This window comes from Vidua chalybeata, chromosome 1, assembly GCF_026979565.1.
Source record: "Vidua chalybeata isolate OUT-0048 chromosome 1, bVidCha1 merged haplotype, whole genome shotgun sequence".
In the NCBI taxonomy this organism is placed as follows: domain Eukaryota; kingdom Metazoa; phylum Chordata; class Aves; order Passeriformes; family Viduidae; genus Vidua; species Vidua chalybeata.
Genome location: NC_071530.1, coordinates 74098198 through 74117843, shown reverse-complemented (window position 1 = coordinate 74117843; position 19646 = coordinate 74098198). Strand labels below are relative to the sequence as shown.

At 35.0% G+C, this 19646-nt stretch overlaps 1 protein-coding gene across 1 annotated transcript in view; it reads right to left on the bottom strand.

Annotated features, from left to right (window-relative positions):
- The window catches only part of CDH9 (cadherin 9), a 95643-nt gene that overhangs the window by 20758 nt on the left and 55239 nt on the right, over positions 1-19646 (bottom strand). The window contains exons 4-5 of the mRNA XM_053951267.1: positions 4780-4899; positions 2469-2636 (exon numbers count right to left, since the gene is read on the bottom strand). Of these exons, the coding sequence (XP_053807242.1) occupies positions 2469-2636; positions 4780-4899 (288 nt within the window). The remainder of the gene's footprint in view (positions 1-2468; positions 2637-4779; positions 4900-19646) is intronic.

Below are 19646 nucleotides of genomic sequence, written 5' to 3'. Positions count from 1 at the left end.
TACAAAAGAGAGCTCCTGAAAATACCTTATATTTATATAAATGTATAGCAAATTGGAAGCTAATGCCTGATGCTAAATTGTGATTGCTGTTACAAATTCAAGGTTGTAAGTGAAAACTCAGCAGTAGCCTGTTTGTCTGCAATCCACACAGAATAAAATGTATATTGCTCCCTCAAACCAGTCTGCAAATGGGATGAAAGGTAGGATTCCTGGCAGCTAAACCATGAATTTCAAGCCCTGAACCCTTGACAAATTCTGGGGTTTGGCAGCTGAGCCAGACCTACCATAAGAACAGATTCAGTCATGTTACTTATTACCCCTTCCAGATAAATACCTCCCTTCAGTGCTTTTTTGTTTGAAAGCATTCCTATTTTTGTGGTGCTGTGTGAATGATACACATTTCAGCATGTGAGATGGCTATTTGGTTTAGAGCTCAATAGAATTCAAAATGTGTAAAGCTATCATTATAGTACCATCTTAATTCCCTTTAGGTCTACGTCTTCTAATTTTCCACAACTACTTTTAGGAAACAAAACAAAACAGAAAATGCTTCTTCTTGATGCAGTCTGAACAACCACTTCTTCACGGTGCTATTTTACTTTCTTCATTAAGAAATTAATTTTTGGTTTTTAAATACCTTGATATCAATTGGTGTTGCTTGCAACTGCCGTTCACCCTTTACTTTGGGCAACAATTTTACTTATTGTTGCTTCACATAAGAGAAAATGGAAGACAAATGTTTTCATAAAAAACAAACTTCCAGAACAGATAGTTTTTTGAATGTGTACCCCTCTTTATAACTACCTAAGAAGAAATCAAATCTGCCTGATATTTCTATTTCTTTGATTTCCTAGAAGTATTAAAAACCACCCTGCTGAGGAGAAAGAAAATGAGAGGGAAAGATCATGAGCACAACTGAAACTGCAGCATCAGAAGATCCCACAGCAGGCCTTCTGTAGGCCACACAATGTGTATCAGTGATGTTCAAAGTAGAATACTAGGGAGAACATTGTATGAGGCATCAAATTGTGTAAATTTCTCTAAAAGGTACTCACCCCAAAGTTTATTGAAATAATCAGAAAAACTTTCATAGACTTGAGCCTTCAGTTAATTTTGAAAGAAGAGTATCATGAAGAACACAGGCTAAGGGGACTGGAAATGTTAAATTATTTTGCAGTTCTATATGTTCTTCACCCTTTCTTTTATCTTATTTTATTTTATTCAACAGTGAGGATTACAATGCAATGTGCCACCATAAATTATAGTTTAGGTTCCAGAATTCCTATTTACAAAAATATTATAGGCTGCATCATGCTATACATTTTTAAAAAGTATCCCCTCATGAAGTTGAACAGGAAGTTCAATTAAAAATTGATGTTTGAATTTACCATGTGAAGGTGATTCTCATCAAATGAACTCTGAATGTGAATGGAAATTATATTTCTTTATGAGGGTTGCAGTAATTCCCTTCCCCTCTCTTCTTTTAAAGCAATGTGTTATCATGGATAGAGATTAAAACAGTAATTTATCATTCCAAAGATCCATTCTTCCATGCTGTCCGAGTTTTCCAATATTTTTTTTAATCTGTGCTACGTTGGACAGTTTGTACTATTCTGGGTGTACTTACTGCCATGGTACTGAAGTGCTTTTCAAGTCCAGGAGAGCATTTTATAAATCAGCTCTCTTTGTTCAGTCCTTAGTGGATCTGTAAAGAGAGCCAGGTCTCTCATCATTGTGAACAAGCAATTCAAATTTTATTATGTGGACACTTTTCTGGCAGGAACTGAACTGAGGCTGTAAATTTCTCCTATTTGCAGCCTATCAAATAGTTATCAGACACTGACTGTAACATCATGAGATTGGATTTAAACACTGTCCTAGACTAAAAAGATCTGAAGCCTTCTGTGTTGTGCAAGATTCTGCTATTTGCTATTTTTTTTTCTTCTACAGAGATATTTTTAAAAACCTTATTTTTTGTGTCAGACTGGCCTAGATTATCAAAATCATTCAAGAACTGAACACCCATTACTAGTACCTAAACCAAATGTTTAGACTGCCAGCAGAACAAATGACCTGATCAACTCTGCCTGTGCAAGTCAGAACATTAAAAAACCTGCAACATGTTTGCTTGCTTCAACAAACAGAACTAAAAGTATTTCCAAGAACACATCCATATATTTTGTTGTTAACTTCCTCTAAATCCCTTCAGTCTGCCTAAATTATTGTTACAGTTTATATTTCTATAAGCAGAGTATGAATGAGAAGTTTATCATTCCAACAAATAATTTGATATTAAAAAAATGTAGGCAGAGATTCCCATTTGACTTGGGATGCTGCAAAATAAACAGATGCGGCAGTGGGTAAGTACTACAAAAACAATGATTAAAAAAAACCTTCCAGATAGCCAAAGCAAACCAGCTGATTTTTGAGAGGTTGTTTGGAAAACCAAACTATTAGATGCTCCATACTCTGGGGGAAGCGAGGTGGATTGTCGTTGACATCAGTCAGTGTGATGTTCACGGTGGTGGTTCCTGATAGTCCTCCCATCTGGCCTCCCATGTCTTTAGCCTGGATGACCACTTGGTATTGCTCCCTGTTTTCTCTGCTCATGTCTGGTAAAGCAGTCTTGATTATGCCTTGAAGGAGTGAAAAAAAAAAAAGAGAGATAGAGTGGTGAAGCACCATCCACTATAATCTCAGAGCTCTTAGATTGATTAATGTCAGATACACTGTGCAGATAATAATCCATAGCAATCACAACAAGGTATACTGCAATAAGCCTTTCAATCTATGGATTTTTTAACGTGATTTTAAGAAAAAAGACAAAAAATGTAACAGACATATTATTCATTGTTTTTGTTTTGCTAAATCAATTTGATTATTCTTTTAATGACAAAAATATCAATATGTTCATTGTATTAATAAAATTTTTCAATTTCTATCCCCAGTTATTATTTACTATATTGTGTAGTCTCCAGTCCTGGGGACATTTTGATATTATAGCACAAGGCTGAACTCTTAACATATCCAGGATTCATTATTCTGGGTTGTAATAGATAATTGATTTTGATGCTCAGTGATGTCCACTGTAAGTCAGCTGGGGCTACAGCTAATAAAAAATTGGACAAGAGTCTAAAATTAGTTTTGAAAAATATTTTTTGGGGTGTCCAATTTGAAGGATTTCAGAACTGTAATTTGAGTGTCTCAGAGACTTTCACAGTACACAAAAAAAATAGAGGTCTCAGGTGAGAAAACAAAAAGTTGTGCTGTACACCACTTTTCATTAAAGTTCCTTTTAGAAAACCAAGCAAAGAGTTTTATTTTTATTTTTATTTAGAAGAGTGTTGGCTTTTCAAATCTGGAAAGAGCAGAGCTTTCTCTTGTGAAGTGAGAAATTTTAAGCATAGTGTCCTTTTCTGCTTGGAGGATTAATATCCCTGCCTTTTCTTTCTCAGAAGAAGGCTTTCATTATAGGCTCAGTTTGATATTACACAAAAATAAAGGGCAACCCTGGAAAATTTATACTTCTAGAAAGTGAGTGAAATAAAGAAAAAACCTTTGCAGCTTAGTGGTTATGACATTTATGTCTGAGCCAGGATTACCAGGTTCTGATTATCATACCTAGGCTTGTTAATACATGTAACATAAAAAAGCAAATTGAATTAAAATGAAAAAATAATCCCTGAACCAAAGATGAGAGTCCAGGTGTTTCCCTTACTGTCTGTCTGCCTAAACACCTGCTGCCATCAGTTATTGCTCATGTGGTACTGGTCTTGTTTCCCTGCTTATGCCTGGTAATGATGTTTGAGTAGGGGACTGGAGAAAAGAGAGAAAAAAAAAGAGAGAAATTGAAAAAAGGGAGGAAATCCAAACACTTTTATCCAATGCAAAATCATTATCCTCCCTTTTAAAATTGTAGCCTTGTGATTAATTATCTTTTGCATATTATATCTTTGCTGTATTTAGAAAAAACCCAAATTGTTTCAACAGAAAGTTAGCCATCATCTGAGTACTCTCAATGGATTAGGAACTTCAGGGATTCTGGGCAGAGTTGCACTTAAATTCTCAGTTAGCAAAATTAGAACAATTTTGATAACATGCAAGAAAAGGTAATGCAGTGCCTACTGAGTCTTGGGTGCCTTAGGATCAAATATCTGGAAGAGGGGAGTTTCTGGTGACATCTTTCTTTTCTGAACCCTAATTTTGAATCATAGATATCCAAAATTCACACTTTGTTTTTTTTTAGTTTGTGTTTGTCTCTTATCTAAATTCTTGCTTAACAGTGAAAGAGGCTTAAATTCATTCTTTTCAGCTTGAAAGCATTAATGGTACTTGCTTCAATTCTCATAACTCTTGGAATCATAATGCAGTTTCAAAAAAAACCCCTAAAGTTAAAAATTAACTGATTAAAAATCAATGGTAAGGGATCTATTCCAAACTTTTAGAAATATTTAATTACCTGTGAGATTTTTTTTTAACCTTGTAGTACGAAAATCTCCAGCTCCTATTTATGCTTTTCAAAAGTAAACAGATGAAATTCCCAGAAACTGGTGTAAAATAGACGTCTTTGGACCCTTTACAGTATTATATACCTTTTTTTTTTTTTTTTTTTTTTTTTTTTTTAAACTTTTGGCCTTTACAGTTGACAATAATTTTCTGGAAATCTTAGTTACACCAAGAAAAGCAATTTTTCTGCATTAATATTATTTTAACAGAAAAAAAAAAAAAAACAAAACATGCTTTTATTTTTATTCCAGTGAGACTGAATGGATTGCTAACCTGTTTCTGGATCCACTGAGAAATATGGCTGTCCCTGGAGGATGCTGTACACCACTTTGGCACTGTTCCCGTAGTTGGCATCATCAGCGTCTGTGGCTGTCACCTGAATAACAGATGTACCTAAATGGGTACCAAGCAAAGAATCAGCAGATTTTAGGAAGGCATCTACTTCTTGTAAACCACATACAGATGTTGCAGCATTGAATTCAGTAAGAAATCAAACAACATCCACTGGAGCAATGCAGAGTTATCCTACTCAAGAGACAGTAAAATAAAATCCCATATTCCTGATGACTGGACTTAAAATCATTATCACTTAAGATTCCTTTTGCTTCAGTTTAACAAGATAAACATACAGGGACTGATACATCTTTGAAACCCAACACAGCATTAGGTTTTTTGATGTTCAAAAAAATTTGAAGATTGTTCTCTGACAATAACACAAACTCAGTTGAAACTGTTCACTTAAAGGTTTGGCTTAATTAATAAATCAACCTAAAGCAAATTTCTCTATACTCATTTTCAGCCCAGATGACAAATTGTCAAGTGTCTGAATTCTGATGCAATGAAACACTTTGTCTCATCCTAAACTGATTTTTGAGGTTCTATTTAAAAATAGATTGGTTTTGCAGTAAGAAATTCTTTTTGTGGGATTTTGTTTGTTTTTTCTCTCTTGCTCAAAGTTATTTGGCAAATAAAGGACATTAAATGCTACTGATTTTTTTTGGCATTCACTTATTTTATGTGACAATAGTTTACCTTTGTCCTGTGATCATAGGTTATACGGGATTATGAGTACTGTGAGCTAATACATTTGGTGTAGTTTATGGGTTGGAAGCAAATGAAAGCTTCTGTAAAGCCTTTCTTATAAGATATAAAAGCACAAAGGTATCATTCACAAGCTTTTTTTTTTTTTCTTGGGGTTTTGTTGTTTTGTTTTGTTTTATTTTGTTTTGTTTTGTTTTTGAATCTCACTTTCTTTGCAAGGAAAAGTTCTAGGAAGGACTGTCGACTTAATTGATATCATTCCCTATTCCTCTTTTTCTATACCTTCAGTCTCTCTAGGTTGAAGCTCCCTCAGATAACTTGCAGGTAAATGTCTGTCTTGACTGTAAGTTTAGAAGACCCTAATTTACCTGTGATTAATTACATTGAAGTGAATCATTTGTACTATTGCTTGTGAGCATATCCCAGAGATTGGGAAAAGTAGAAATCTGGAGTAATGAAAACAGATTTGTGAGGGTACATTATTATCAGGTCCTGTTAGATGCAACTATTTTTTTCATAGTATGTAATACAGCTTTACAAATAATAGTTTCACCTACACAACATTTCCCAATATTTCCGGTCATCAGAAGAGCATGTCAAAAGAGTATGAATACTTCTTCCTCTGCAAAGAAGCAGAGAAATGTTGCAAAAGTTCTTTGTCACAAATCATCAGACTCTGAAGATGATACACCATCAGGTATCTGGATTACTTTTTGCCTGGTTAAACAATTAGAGGTCGTCTGTATGCCAAGCTGAGCTGTAAAGATTATCCTAAAGAAGTGAATATTTAAGGACATTTTAATCACTAGCAGTGTCCAGCAGAACTTCTCATCTGGACAAAAAAAATCAAGAGACTTCTTTGATAATCATAAGTTCCATTAGTCTCATCTGCTTTCAGAAAAACAAGTTAAATCCCCTGCCTTCTCAAGACAAACAGGGAAAGAAGAGTCAATGTCCCTTGCTAGCCTATAAAAAATCATAATCCATAGAATAACATGCTTATACTGTGTGATATTGCAGCATCTAGAAGTTAAGAATCAAGAGTAATGTAGCTGTCCGTCCCAAAAAAACCCAACCCAAAATATCTTAATCAGAAAAGGCTTTTTCTGTAGCGTCCTGATCTAGGCTCTGTCACGGGACTGACACAGAAGTTTGAGTATGGTTATAGCAAACAAATGCACATTAATGTTCTTTTTTTTATTTTCCAGTGTACTGTTTCGGTGAAGAGAAAAAATGCTGAATTTGTTTTGAGTTAGTTTCTGTTTTTCCTTTTTTAGGACAGTTATTACAGGGCTTAGGGCAGTCTTTGGGAGACTTGTGTATTTGTCTCATTGGAATGTCAGTCTTTGTTTTCTGAGGCTCAAGTGCCATATAATTATAGTTGCTGAGGAGAATACAGAAGATGTAACCATACAGAAACTTTTCATGCAGTGAAAAGATAGTATTACAAATCTCCTTCTTTCTGTTAAACTATTAGTACAACTGTGAAAAATTATCAACAAGAGTGTAGCCTCAAAAAATTCAATGTCAGCAGGCAATTAACTCTCTTTGCCAACTGTCTGCTGTGTCATAAAGAAGGATGCTCACAAATGATAAACAGTACTCATGCAAATTTCTTTCATGAGATAAGAAACTTCTCTTAGATTTTTGAGTCAGAAATGACAGTAAAATAAAGGCAATGAAATAAAGGAACTCAATTATTGAATAATTGGTAAGGAGGCAAAACTTTTTAATCAAAGAAAAGTATGTCTTATCTTTATCCCACCTGAATGGTAGCCACAGTATGGTCTGTTCATTTATTTGTTTATTTTATAGTCTAGATTACCCCATAAGCAGCCTTTTACCACATTTGTCAGAGGAAATCAGCTTGATTTAAAGTACAAATGGGCTGTCTGGATGAATATAGCAGAAGTGAAGGAAACAAGTACAATCTGGGAAGAACTGGGAGTGGGGGAAGCTATTTTTGTGTTTACCTTTATTTCTCACTATCCAGTTCTATTTTCAATGTGCAGTAAATTAAATTAATTTTTCAAGTGAAGTCGGTTTTTACCCTTGTGGTACTTGATAGGTAATCACTCACTCTTTATTTCAACCCATGAGCTTTTCCATTTTCTTTTCTCTCCCAGTTTTGTTGAGGAGGGGAGTGAGAGAGCAGTTGGGTGGGCTTCTGGCAGCCAGCCATGATCAAACGTGCCACAGAGTAAATTGGTGTGAAGGATGACACAGAAAATGTGAAAATAACTGCAATGACAGTCTAAGTAGTGATGACATCGCTCTTCTGCAAAGCCAAGTATACTTCAACCCAATCCAACCCAGCAAGTCTAATCCATTTTAGGATGGTAACTAAATCTCAGAGTTCTCAAGAGGTACGTCTCCTTTTCCTTTTCCTTTTCCTTTTCCTTTTCCTTTTCCTTTTCCTTTTCCTTTTCCTTTTCCTTTTCCTTTTCCTTTTCCTTTTCCTTTTCCTTTTCCTTTTTTTCCTTTTCCCTTTCCCTTTTCCTTTTCCATTTTCCTTTTCTCTTTTTTCTCTTTTTTCTCTTTTTTCTCTTTTTTCTCTTTTTTTCTCTTTTTTCTCTTTTTTCTCTTTTTTCTCTTTTTCTTTTTATTTTTCTTTTTTTCTTGAGAATGGAAATTTAAGCACTTTGCTAACATATATGGTGTATGATATATGGGGTCCTAATGTAGGGGCAGCAAAATGCACAAGGTAAATTTTTCAGGTAACCTGAGAGAAGACAAATCTATACTTAATCTGTGTAAGGAGTGCTTCTGCATGTGTTTGTGTATGCATAAAAATTCATGTAAGTGAATGTAAAAATGTAGAACCCAAAAAGGAAACCTATTAGAGTTAGAGACAACATCCCTTCATGTCTAGGAAGTGTCAGAATTGACGGTCACTAACACAGATTACTAGAATTCATGAAGAGTGAGCCATAAATTTGAAAAAAAAAAACCCACAACATTTGAAATGAGAGTGCTTTTATGAATTATGTTTAAAATGCTTTCTGTTCCTTTGTGCTATTAAGTGTTTGAAATAGTCCCTCTGGTATAATTTGGTCTTCAAGCATGATACCAGAGTCCACCACAAAAATGAAGTAAAGAGCTTGAGGAAGATTGTTGCAGTGCAAAAGAGGTCTTCCACTAGATGAGACAGGCACATATTTTTCTATCTTTTCATATGAAGTCATGCTGTTCAGCATGCAACTCTTGTTCCTACTTCGCTCTTTTGGCTGATGTGAATTACAACAGCTTCTGCCAGTCAGAAGGATATATCTGCATCTACTGGAAAATTTTAGTTTTACTGATAACTTGTTCTGTAACCTTTATTTTAAACAGTGTTCTCCATCTTTGGAGAAGAAAATTAGTAGATTATGTTGTTAGTAATGTGTGCTTCAAGATTCTACCATGAATGTTGGATAAAAAATGACAGTGATTTAAATATCATTCAGAACCATGTCTCTCTTTTATTTTTTTTTTTTTTTAAGGAAAATCTGTAACTTCAAAATGCATTTTGATTCTGACATTTTTTATAAAACTAGTATTTCAGAACAATTCAAACTTCTGATTTTGAGAAAAAATATGATGGCTTAGGCTTTAGTTGGCCAGTATAAAATATTCAAAAAGTTGTTTGAAAATAAAACAGTCTGAAAATGCTGAAACAGGATGTTTTTTACATTATGAGACAGCTTCATTTCTATTTTTTTTTTCAAGTCGACTTCTGTCAAAACTGGCAATTATTGAAAAGTTCTGACTTTTACAGAGGAGTTTTGCCTGTGTATGTGCAGAAAGTCTTTTTCATTTTCAGAAATAGAAGAGCAGCTGGGGTAAGTGGAGAGGCAGGAAGGACTTTATCTCCCTAAACAAGAAGCTCTTATGCTTGTTTCCTGTTTTCAAACACAATGGCAATCTGCAGTTTGTCAAGTTTATTTACAGAGGGAAGATTTCAGAAGAGGGTTACTTTTACAAGTGAAAAAAATTTGGGTAAGCTCTGGAAAACCTCTGGAGGCAAAATTGGGAATTTTGTGTGTCTAGAAACCTAAAGAAGATGAATGGACACGTAGTTTGCTCAGACAATATTGCTCCAAGGATTATGCAGGTGTAGTGTGGAAATGCCCCTGCTGAAAACATGAGTGAAATTTTAAGTGGGCTACAGAAATTTTGAGGGGTTTTAAACGACTTTTGTCTTTGAGAGCAGGTTGTTCTCTCTGGAGAGCAAATGGACAATGAACTGGAGAAACTATGGAATAGGAGCTATGTGGCACTACCCAAGCCTTAAAAGTTTAGGGAGGCATTGGGCTCACCACCAAGTGTCTCATTACCACATCAGCTGGATGACATCACTTCTGACGACTTGGTATGTAAAGGACAGGATTAAATAAGGTTGAGATAAAACTCTTATATTTTGGTTGGAAGACGAATCTACTTAGAAAGCTAAAAGAATAGTGAACTGCAAAGTGAACTGTGGTCTTTTGTACGTGACCACAATTTAGTGGGGCTTTCACTAGACTGGTCTTCCTTTTCTATAGAAAGGGCCAGAAGGTTGGTAGCATGAAAGATTTTGTAGAACACAGGAAAAGAATGAATAAAAGCAGAAAAGGAGTAAGTTTTAACAGGTAAATAGATACATGATCCAAGGCAGAAGAGGAGTCAATGGGCATGACCAAGAAATAGAAAAAATAGAGCCAACTTAGAACAAGTAAGCCACCTGAGGAGCTAGACTCCAAAGAGTAATATCATTAAAATGGAAAAGTAGAAAGGACCTTAAAATGTAGTTCAGTCATATATATTGAGCAGAAATTTTGTAAAAAGACAAAAGAGAGGAGGTAAAAAGATGACATAAAAGAGGACATGCAATAAATAATTAATGAATTACATTTTGCCAAGTTTAACAATTTTTAATAATCTATTGCATAGTTATGAGGTGAAGCTTAATTTCACTTGAAAACATGTTGTCTTATTTTCATGTATCTTGTCTCACAAATTTTTTGATTGAGAAACCAACTATTGTACATGGTTACACTGCCCTTGTTTTTGATATCCACTGACCTCTAACCCAGGAATCACAAATTTTGCACCAGTGTGGTGTAGGTAAAGAGTCATTGCAAACCCTACTAATGTGACTAAAAGCAATTTGTGAGAGACTTAAGAAAATCAATCTATGCTGCTTACTGTAGCCTTACTTTCCCTCAGAACTACTTTTTCCTCTCCATTTCAGTCCACAGCAGTAAAAGCATATGGACCAAACTATTCATTTCAGAAATATGAGATCCTATTTTTCACACCTTTACTTCAGAAACAGTACTTTATATTTTGTAAACAAAATGAGGAAACAATGCTCATAATTTATTGTGTCTGTTGCATTGGAATGGTTTGGGGTTTTGTTTACTGCATCATTTCCTATGACAAAAAGAAACCCCATTTTAGATTGTGTTATGAGAGCTTGCATTAGAGCAGGAACCAAGTGCTCATGCTTGTCTCACCACACCGAGAGATGAAATGTGACTAAACTGTTCTGTCTATATTCTGCCTGCATTTGCCAGTGAATAAAATATGTACACCATTGTAACATAATGTCAGAAACTGGACTAGGAAAGAATGGCTAAAGCTGAACAAAGTCTCCAGCACTCACCCTCCTGCTGTTTGATACCTTGATACAGTAACTTTAGTTTTCCTTTGGCAGTAATTGTAACTGTGAAGTGCATCAGATGCCCTGCATGAGAATTTGAAAAGCATTATGGATGCAATAACAAGTGGGAAACAGTAAAACGAATGAGGAATAATTTGAAGGACTGGTGAGTGAACAACGCTGTGCAAGTTTATTCTTTTGTGAAGCTCCTTTTTCCCCTTCTCACCACAAAATCACTTCTGAAACAGTAATACTGATGCAATCAAATGGCAGAGATGAAAAAGACAAAAGAGTAGTCAGTCTCATTCAAGTGTTAATGTAAATTAGCGTTTGCATTTCATTTTTCTGATGACTAAAGAGGTACAGTAAAAAATTATCTGCCATCCTTAATAAATGACCTGCAGCTTAGAAGTCTTGATTTTGTTCAATACGCTGTACATCTTTACAATTAGAAAATATATTTTTTTAAGGCAGAATAAGTGTCTACAGTCTATGTTTAAAAATACACTAAGTTCCAATTAAAATAATCACAGAATTATGCTCAAAATTTCAATTCAAAATAATGGTGAAATTCATCGGTAATATGTTTCTGGATCTGAAGCTGCTGTATGTGCAGAGGGTTGATCCAACTAGAAGCAGCTGCTAATGAAATTGACATGTTGAAGGAGCCACAAATAATGCTGTAATATGGCCATAAATCACCCTGATGACTCCTAATATGCCCACAGGGGATGTGGAAATAGGCCACCTGTATGAACTAGTAGCTGCCCTCCATGACAGGTCAATCACAACAACTCCACAACTTGTTTCATCTTTAAACATGAGAGTCACAATTTTCACTCTATGACCCATCTTAATCTCTGGAATACTCCAAATGAGAGGAGCAACATTCATCTGCCTTTATGATTAAACATAGGAAGAGTTTACCCTGTTGATCCTATTAGGAGAAGAAGTAGTTCATAAAGGCTGCGGCATGCTTAACTCTTGGTTAAAAATCCCTACTTCTAGCCAACAATTTCAAAGAAGGCTTTAGTTTTATTTGTAGGTTTTTGTTTTTTTTTTTTTTTAATTTATAGAATAATGGCTTAATCATATAAATGTTATTTCTTCACTACTCTTAACTTTCTCCATTCATGTAGTACATGTAGTACTGTAATACAGTAAAATGCTTTCTGCTTTGCCCTTTTCTCAAAAGTAGTTGTGGTCCTCCAATTTCTAAAGTGTTTACTTAAAAGAAAAAAAACAAGCTTAAACAGTCTTCAAAGTTTGAGTTCTGATGTACATGTCCGTACTGTTTTGTATTTTGCAATGCAACACTAAAAGTTATGATTTTTTATTTTTTGAGAAGGAACAAGATAACTTTCTGCACTTATTTTTCATTTGCTTCTTTTTTGAGTTTAGCTTATGTATCTTTTTATGAGTTTTTGAATTTCTATCTATGAATGAGAACTAGAATCTTAGTCTCATTTACATTAATCAAAATTAGTGTATAATACAAATTAATGGGAACCTTTACAGAGCTTGTACTTTTGCCAGCTCTGCAAACAGGTGCATTTTAAAGTCACGTGTGAATCTCTATTATGACATGAGCAAGAACATAATTTTTGCGATGATAGGCTGGCCTTATCTTTATGTTACTTGCGGTTATTTTTGTCATCTGTTGGAACTCCTTTTTGGGTAGTGATAAAGTTTGTCTCTTTAAACATTAATGCAGCTGTGGAAAGAAGCAATTTCCATAAAAATGCAGTCAATGAAGTATTATGGCAGCCCTAAATTTACATTAGTTTATAACATGTGATTCATGAAAATCTCTTGCTTCTGTGATGTTTAGATACTCTAGATAGTGTCTGTTAAAATAACAATGAAGACCTATAATTTTGAGGAGAAATGGAGTCTAAAACAAAGCAAATTAATAAATTCTAGGGTTATCTCAATCATTTGCTTTTTAAAATTACATTACTTAGAGTACCATTTTCACACAAAAGCAGAACACTTCTAGAGTGTACATGTATATGTATAATTAAATACAGATGTAAGTACATACATATGTGTGGGTGTATTGGTGTAGGTATATGTCTAGAATATTAAGTAGGGTCAATCAAGAGTTTTTGCTATTATTATCTCTAGGCACTACATTTCCCTTCAAAAGTGTTCAAATGCCTTAAGTATAATGTGTCAAAGGCAAAAGTGTTCTGCTAAAGACTGTTGAATTTTCACTATGTCTGCAAATCAAATGGAAGTTCATTGGTGATTTAATGCAAGACTCTGCTCACAGTAAACGATTATGGGGATGATCTCATTTGGACATATCAAACAGATGGGCATGTTTCTAGTTGAAAAAAATTAAAGGTGTTAACTACAAGTTACTTGCTTGGGAAATACTCTTAAAAATGCCTGAGCCAACTTGAAAATGCTTAGAAACATGGTGATTTAGACTCAGTGAGAATTAATTTGGTATATGCATTTAAACAGTTTGTTTATTTTCTTCAGGTAGACACACCTTCCTGATAGCCAAGGTGTGTTTTAAAATTGTAGTCATGAAGTCAGTATCAGTCTTCTGGACCATGAAATATAATATTATTTTTTAACCTTCCTCTCTCCTAAACATGTCTATGAACTAAAAAGGTGGCTATCCTTTAGATGTGTGGTAATTTCTTTTCACGACTGTCGCATATTTTGACTTTATGAGGAAATAAAGCTTTCAATTTTTTTTTTACTGTGTACATAGCCTCATTTATCACAGGTTTTTTATAATTTTTCTTGGAGTAGAATGAAGTAAGTGTTATTGAGCTGGCTTTCTGGCAGGAAGCGTTGATGAGAATTTGGTGTTTATTGGCAGTTAAATGCAAGATATTCACACGTGCATACTTTGGGGACATTAAGTTAGATTGTATTGTTCTGGTTTGGTGCAGGGGGTTGTCTGCTTTTAATCTCCAATTAGGTGTGAGCAATGTATTTTGAATATGAAGATATTAACAACTTTCATAAGGAACAAAACGGATACTTGTACAGATCTTAATCATTCTTGATCTTAATTTTACAGCATTACACATCTATGAGGTTGTAGGAAAAAGCTATTCTGGAAAGTGTTCTGAGGCATCTAGTAAGAGAGTACAAAATTAAGTAAATGTGAGCATCAGGATTTCTGTCATTGTGGAAACTTGCAGATGTACATTTTGCAAGATATTGAGAAAAATACCTGAGAAATGCTGCAATCTATTTGTTCTCATGCTTATTAAAAGATGAGTAACAGTGGGAATAATATCAAGTACTTTTCAAACAAGAAGTCAGACAAGAGAGTCCAGGATAACACTTTTCTTGCCTTCATTTTCCTGACTCTCTGAAGGCTGTATACGGTACAGAAAATTTCCAAAATGACTATATGATTGGTAAGAAGGAAAAATGCTCTTTTCTAACAGAATTCAAGCTGAAGTATTAATTGAATTAAGAAAAGCACACATGTAACTGCCATTCCTATAATTGATCTTCTGTGTTGCTATAACTTGCAATCAATTATCATACCTATTTTAATGATTTAATTGAAAAAAATAATATTTAAGTAATATATAAAACATATGATATAACATATATAGATATGATAAGACATATCTAATGTGCATGTATATGTATATATAGGCACATTTTAAGTGAAAAAATTTCTTATTTAATAATATTGTGTCCATTATGGACAGATATTGTATCATACCTATTAAGGTGAATAGTGGACTTCTTGGGGGCAGGTAATGTTCTTTTCCTATGTTTTCTATTCTTGGACTGCTGGAATTCTGCATCTAAATAATTTTTAATTGAAGTGGTACTAATCAAACAGATTTACATGAGGTAAAGCTTTAACTTCCCAGTAAACCTACTAAAATTGAGGATTAGGGTGGAGTGAGATAGCTCACAAAAAGAGGTATAGAGGACAAATGAAGGTTTTGGAATCTAGAACTTTGTTTTGTGAGAGATTGATCTATTCAATAGGACTGCTATCTCTTTTGAAGACTGAAAATTATGTCAAAGCATATATGTGTTCTCTCTGTGTAATTAGTTAATTTACATATTTTTTGGAAAAAATGTGTTTTATCTTGAACCAAATATGATCTGTTGTGTTTTATTTATATATTTTAGAGATTCTTAGAATTTATGCAGAAATCTGGTAGGGAAAAATAAACAAACCAAACCAAACCAATAGAAACAACCCTCTCTCTGTGTTTTAGTTTCAAAATAAATGCTTGCAGGTGTTAGTGTGATTTAAAAAAAATCCTCAACTTTATACTCAGCTGCATAATATTAGCAACTAAGGTGTATACTGAGGCATTCAGAACGCTGTCTTCTTTTAATAAAAAAAACTGAAAATATTCTGCATTTAATAGATTAGATTAAGTAAGCATCCCAGATGGGCTTTAATTTTACAAATAATAGTAACTTTAAAAAAATTATACTTCATAATGTAATTTGAAAAATCTCTTTTATGGCTACATATAAAAAAAAAAATCTCAGATTTACTTTTTATCTAGTTAATTGCAATTCTTGACTTAGATCTGTCTTCCCAGCCAACTACAGAACAAACACTTGAGAAATCCCATTCTCAAAAATCATTTAAATGAAGAAAAGGTTTTTTTTCCGACACCTAAAAGTGCACATAAAGGAACATAATTACATGGTTTCAGAAAAGAACTCTGTGCATTAGCTTGGTATAAAAAGTGACACTAATGTTAGCACTTTTAATGCATAATCTGTCCAATACTAAGCTGTTTAATTTAATGTCTGGCATATTTTAGTTGTAATGAAGGCTATAACACACATATGCCTCTGTTTGACATGTTCCTTCTGAAAAAGACACAGGGGTTCCTAATATTGGTGCTGTTAATTAGTGCCAGCTATTCCAGTCCTTAGTACCAACATTTCACTTGCTGTAGGCTTCAATATGGTCCCATAAATGTGAGAAGGGTCTCACTGCAAGTCCTATTCTGTAGTATGTCTTAAAACTAGGAAGACTATTTGGTCATTGGTAACTTCAAAGGCTCATAAGGGAATAAATTAGGTGCCTACAAAGTGGCATTGTGCATAGGAATTCTATTTACTGTGGCTCTGAAAACAGGTTGCGCATGGTTGTAAATAGTAACATGTTTATATCAAAGGATGTATAGAAGGGTGTATGTTAATATCAAGAGGTTTACACACTGGCTGAAGCAACATGCTGTTTCAGAATGTAAGTGATAATTTTGTTTTCAGATGTGAAGCCATGAAAGATGAAAGGGTTTAACATCCAGTCACAGGGAGAGCATCTCTAATCAGGCAGACCACATCCCATTGTATTGCCCTGCAGTGTAAGCAAAAGTGCTGATGTCAAGAATCCAGGAGCATTATGCATTTGTTCACAGATTGTGGTGTTATAGCCAAAAATCTAATGAAATAAAAGTAAGGAAAATTAATGCATAAAAAAATATTTAGTGTAGGTATGAGTCAGGAACTTGTAATGCTAGTTTCAAGCAGAAATTTAGAGATGCTCAGGTCTCTATTTTGGGGGAGGGGGTGTTTAGTGTTTTGGGGTTTTTTTGTCCCTTTTTTTTTTTTTTTTTTGGTTTTTGTTTTTTGTTTTTGTTTTGTTTTTCTTTTTGTTTTCAATGTACACAGATAATGGGGAATAATAAATTTGTTGTAATAATGTAGCCAGGCAAACAGTTTTGCAATGAGTCATTTCAAAGAGATAGAAAGGGGAGGCACATTTAACACAGACCAGGTCTGAACATTCCATTTGGCATGACTGTCATTCCAAGGCTGTCATTTCAATATTCATTGCTGCAGTAGCTGAACTTATTATGACATATCTATGGAGTAGAGCTGTTCTAGTATTCTATGAAATAGCAGGAAATTGAGTTTAAATGAGTTTGTAGTCAGCTTAAAACTGCATCTCCAAAATTTAGATCAATTAGTTGACGAATCCTAAAGTCCTGTATAGTGCTATAAAAGTCACCCATTCTGCTTACTAATTGCTGCATTTGAACTTCTGGCACCTTCTTTCTTCCTATGAAAAATATTTTAGACCAGAACACTGTGAAAGGTGGAGGTCTAAGGGAGCTCAGAGGTAACAGACTGACAGTGAGTGGACAGTGGCTCAGTTCTCACAGGACAGAAATAGAAAAATTGTTAATACCTTCCTGTGTTAGCAGCAAACACAGGACATGTTACTTACTTTTACTTGCCAACAGCACTTATACAAAATCCCAATTTCTTGCAGCACCGAGTCAGCTGTTACTCATAGTGGGTGACTCAATGGTTCTGGTTTTCCCAGTGTGCTGCCTCAGATTTGTGGTGTCTTAATAAGAAATAAAACTTGTCCACATCTCAAAGGAAAAGAAAAAATAAGAAAGTGGGGAATCCTGTTTAGGTTAGAAGGATTTTGTAGCTGAAGAAAAATGGATATGTCAAGTGATTATTTAGCTGAGGTTAGACACTGCTGGATGAAAGAATCTCACCCACTTTTACCTGCTATATTTTGCATATTCCTGCCACTTCCCTAACACTAGCTCTAGCATCTAACCTCATGTTATCTGAACCAGGGAAGAGAAGTAGTAGGAAGGGAATATTGATCTTGAACAATCCATCTTTATGATGATTTAGCTCCTTAAACTTTCTTCTTCTGGTTCAGAGGACAGTGGGAAAAACATAAGAGATCACACCTGGGAGGGAACAGTGAGGAAAGGAGGAAAAAAGTGCCACTCCTTTTTCTGTAGCTTGAGATCTTATCTGCAATATTAAAATGTTCTGTAAACTTTAAATTTGTGAATTATTTAAAATCTTCACAAAGATGTTACAGGTGTTTTCTATCTGGGCTTCTGTAAAGCCTTTGACATGGTCCCCCGCAACATTCTTTTCTCTAAATTGCAGAGAGGGATTTGATGGGTGGACTGTTAGGTCCATAATGAATTGGTTGGACAGTCACATCCAGTGTGTAGTTGTCAATGCCTCAGTGCTCCAATGGACATCAGTGACAAGAAGTGTCCCTCTGGAGTTTTACTGGGACCAGTGTCAGTTTATATCTTAATTAATTACATAGACCAAGGGATCAAGGGTAGCCTCAGCAAACTTGTAGATGACTCCAAGTGAGTAATATGATTGACACATCTGAATGACAGGATGCCACCCAGAGGGATTTGGACAAGCCTGAGAATTGCACCCACAGGAATCTAATGAGGATTAAGAAGACTAAGTGCAAGGGGGCTGCACCTAGATCAGGGCAACGCCCCATATTAACACAGGCTGAGGCAGGAACAGATTGAGCAGACCTGCCGAGAAGGACATGAGGGTGTTCGTGGATGAGAGATTGGACTTAACCCAGCAATGTGCACTCACAGAAAGCCAAACACATTCTGGTCTGCATTGAAAGCATCTTGGCCAGCATGGTGAGAGACAACCTGGAATGGTGCATGGGGATCTCTGGGATCCCCAGAACAGGAACAGCTCTGACTAGTTGGAGGGAGTCCAGCGTAGGCCATGAAAAAGATTAGAGGGATGGAGCACATTTCCGATGGGGAAAGGCTGAAAGAATTGGAATTGTTCAGCCTGGAGAAGAGAAGGCTTCAGGGTTACCTGATTGCAGCCTTCCAGTACCTGGAGGAACCCAATAAGAAATAGGGAGAGAGACTATTCACAAGAGTCTGTAGTGACAGGACAAGGGGGAACTATTTTAAACTGAAAAAGGGTAGGTTTACATTACATATTAGGAAGAAATTCCTTAGTTTGAGGATGGTGAGGAACTGAAACAGGATGCCCAGAGAAGTAACCCCATTCTTGGAAGCATTCAAGGCTGGGTTGGATGGAGGTCTGAGCAACCTGATCTAGTAAAAGGTGTCCCTGCCCATGGCAGAGACCTAGATACCTTTAGGGTCCCTTCCAACCCAAGCTGTTCTATGATTCACATGTTCTGTGTTCTATGATATACACAATACATAGATATTAGTTTTAGATGTGATTACTTATATTGTATTTTAGGTGTTTATTTTATCTTCACTCCGTAACAAAGAACAATAGTAGTTTTAAATGGATATTTAAGTTTTACAGAAATTATACACATTGAATGTGGAATGAACAACATACAGGGAAATCTTAACAATTCTGTAACATCCAGCTTGAAATCAGTGGAGCTGTACAAACTCAAAATAATCTGATAACAGTACCAGAGCTGTCATAAGTTCCTTGCAGACATCCTTTTTGCTAGGAAGATGCTATCCATATTATATACATAGATAAATGTGTAGACAATTTAAGGTAAAAATAATCATGATTCAAATAAGATTCTTTTGGTGTTCCAGTGGTTTTCTTTTGAACATTGGAAATATGAAGTTTTAAAGCATCCATTCATACTACTCTTTTAGAGTTTTGCCTCATGCCAAATGCAAAATACTTATAAATACTTCCATATACTTTCCTAATAAAAATACTATACATGTTGTTAACAGACTTCATGCCCAAA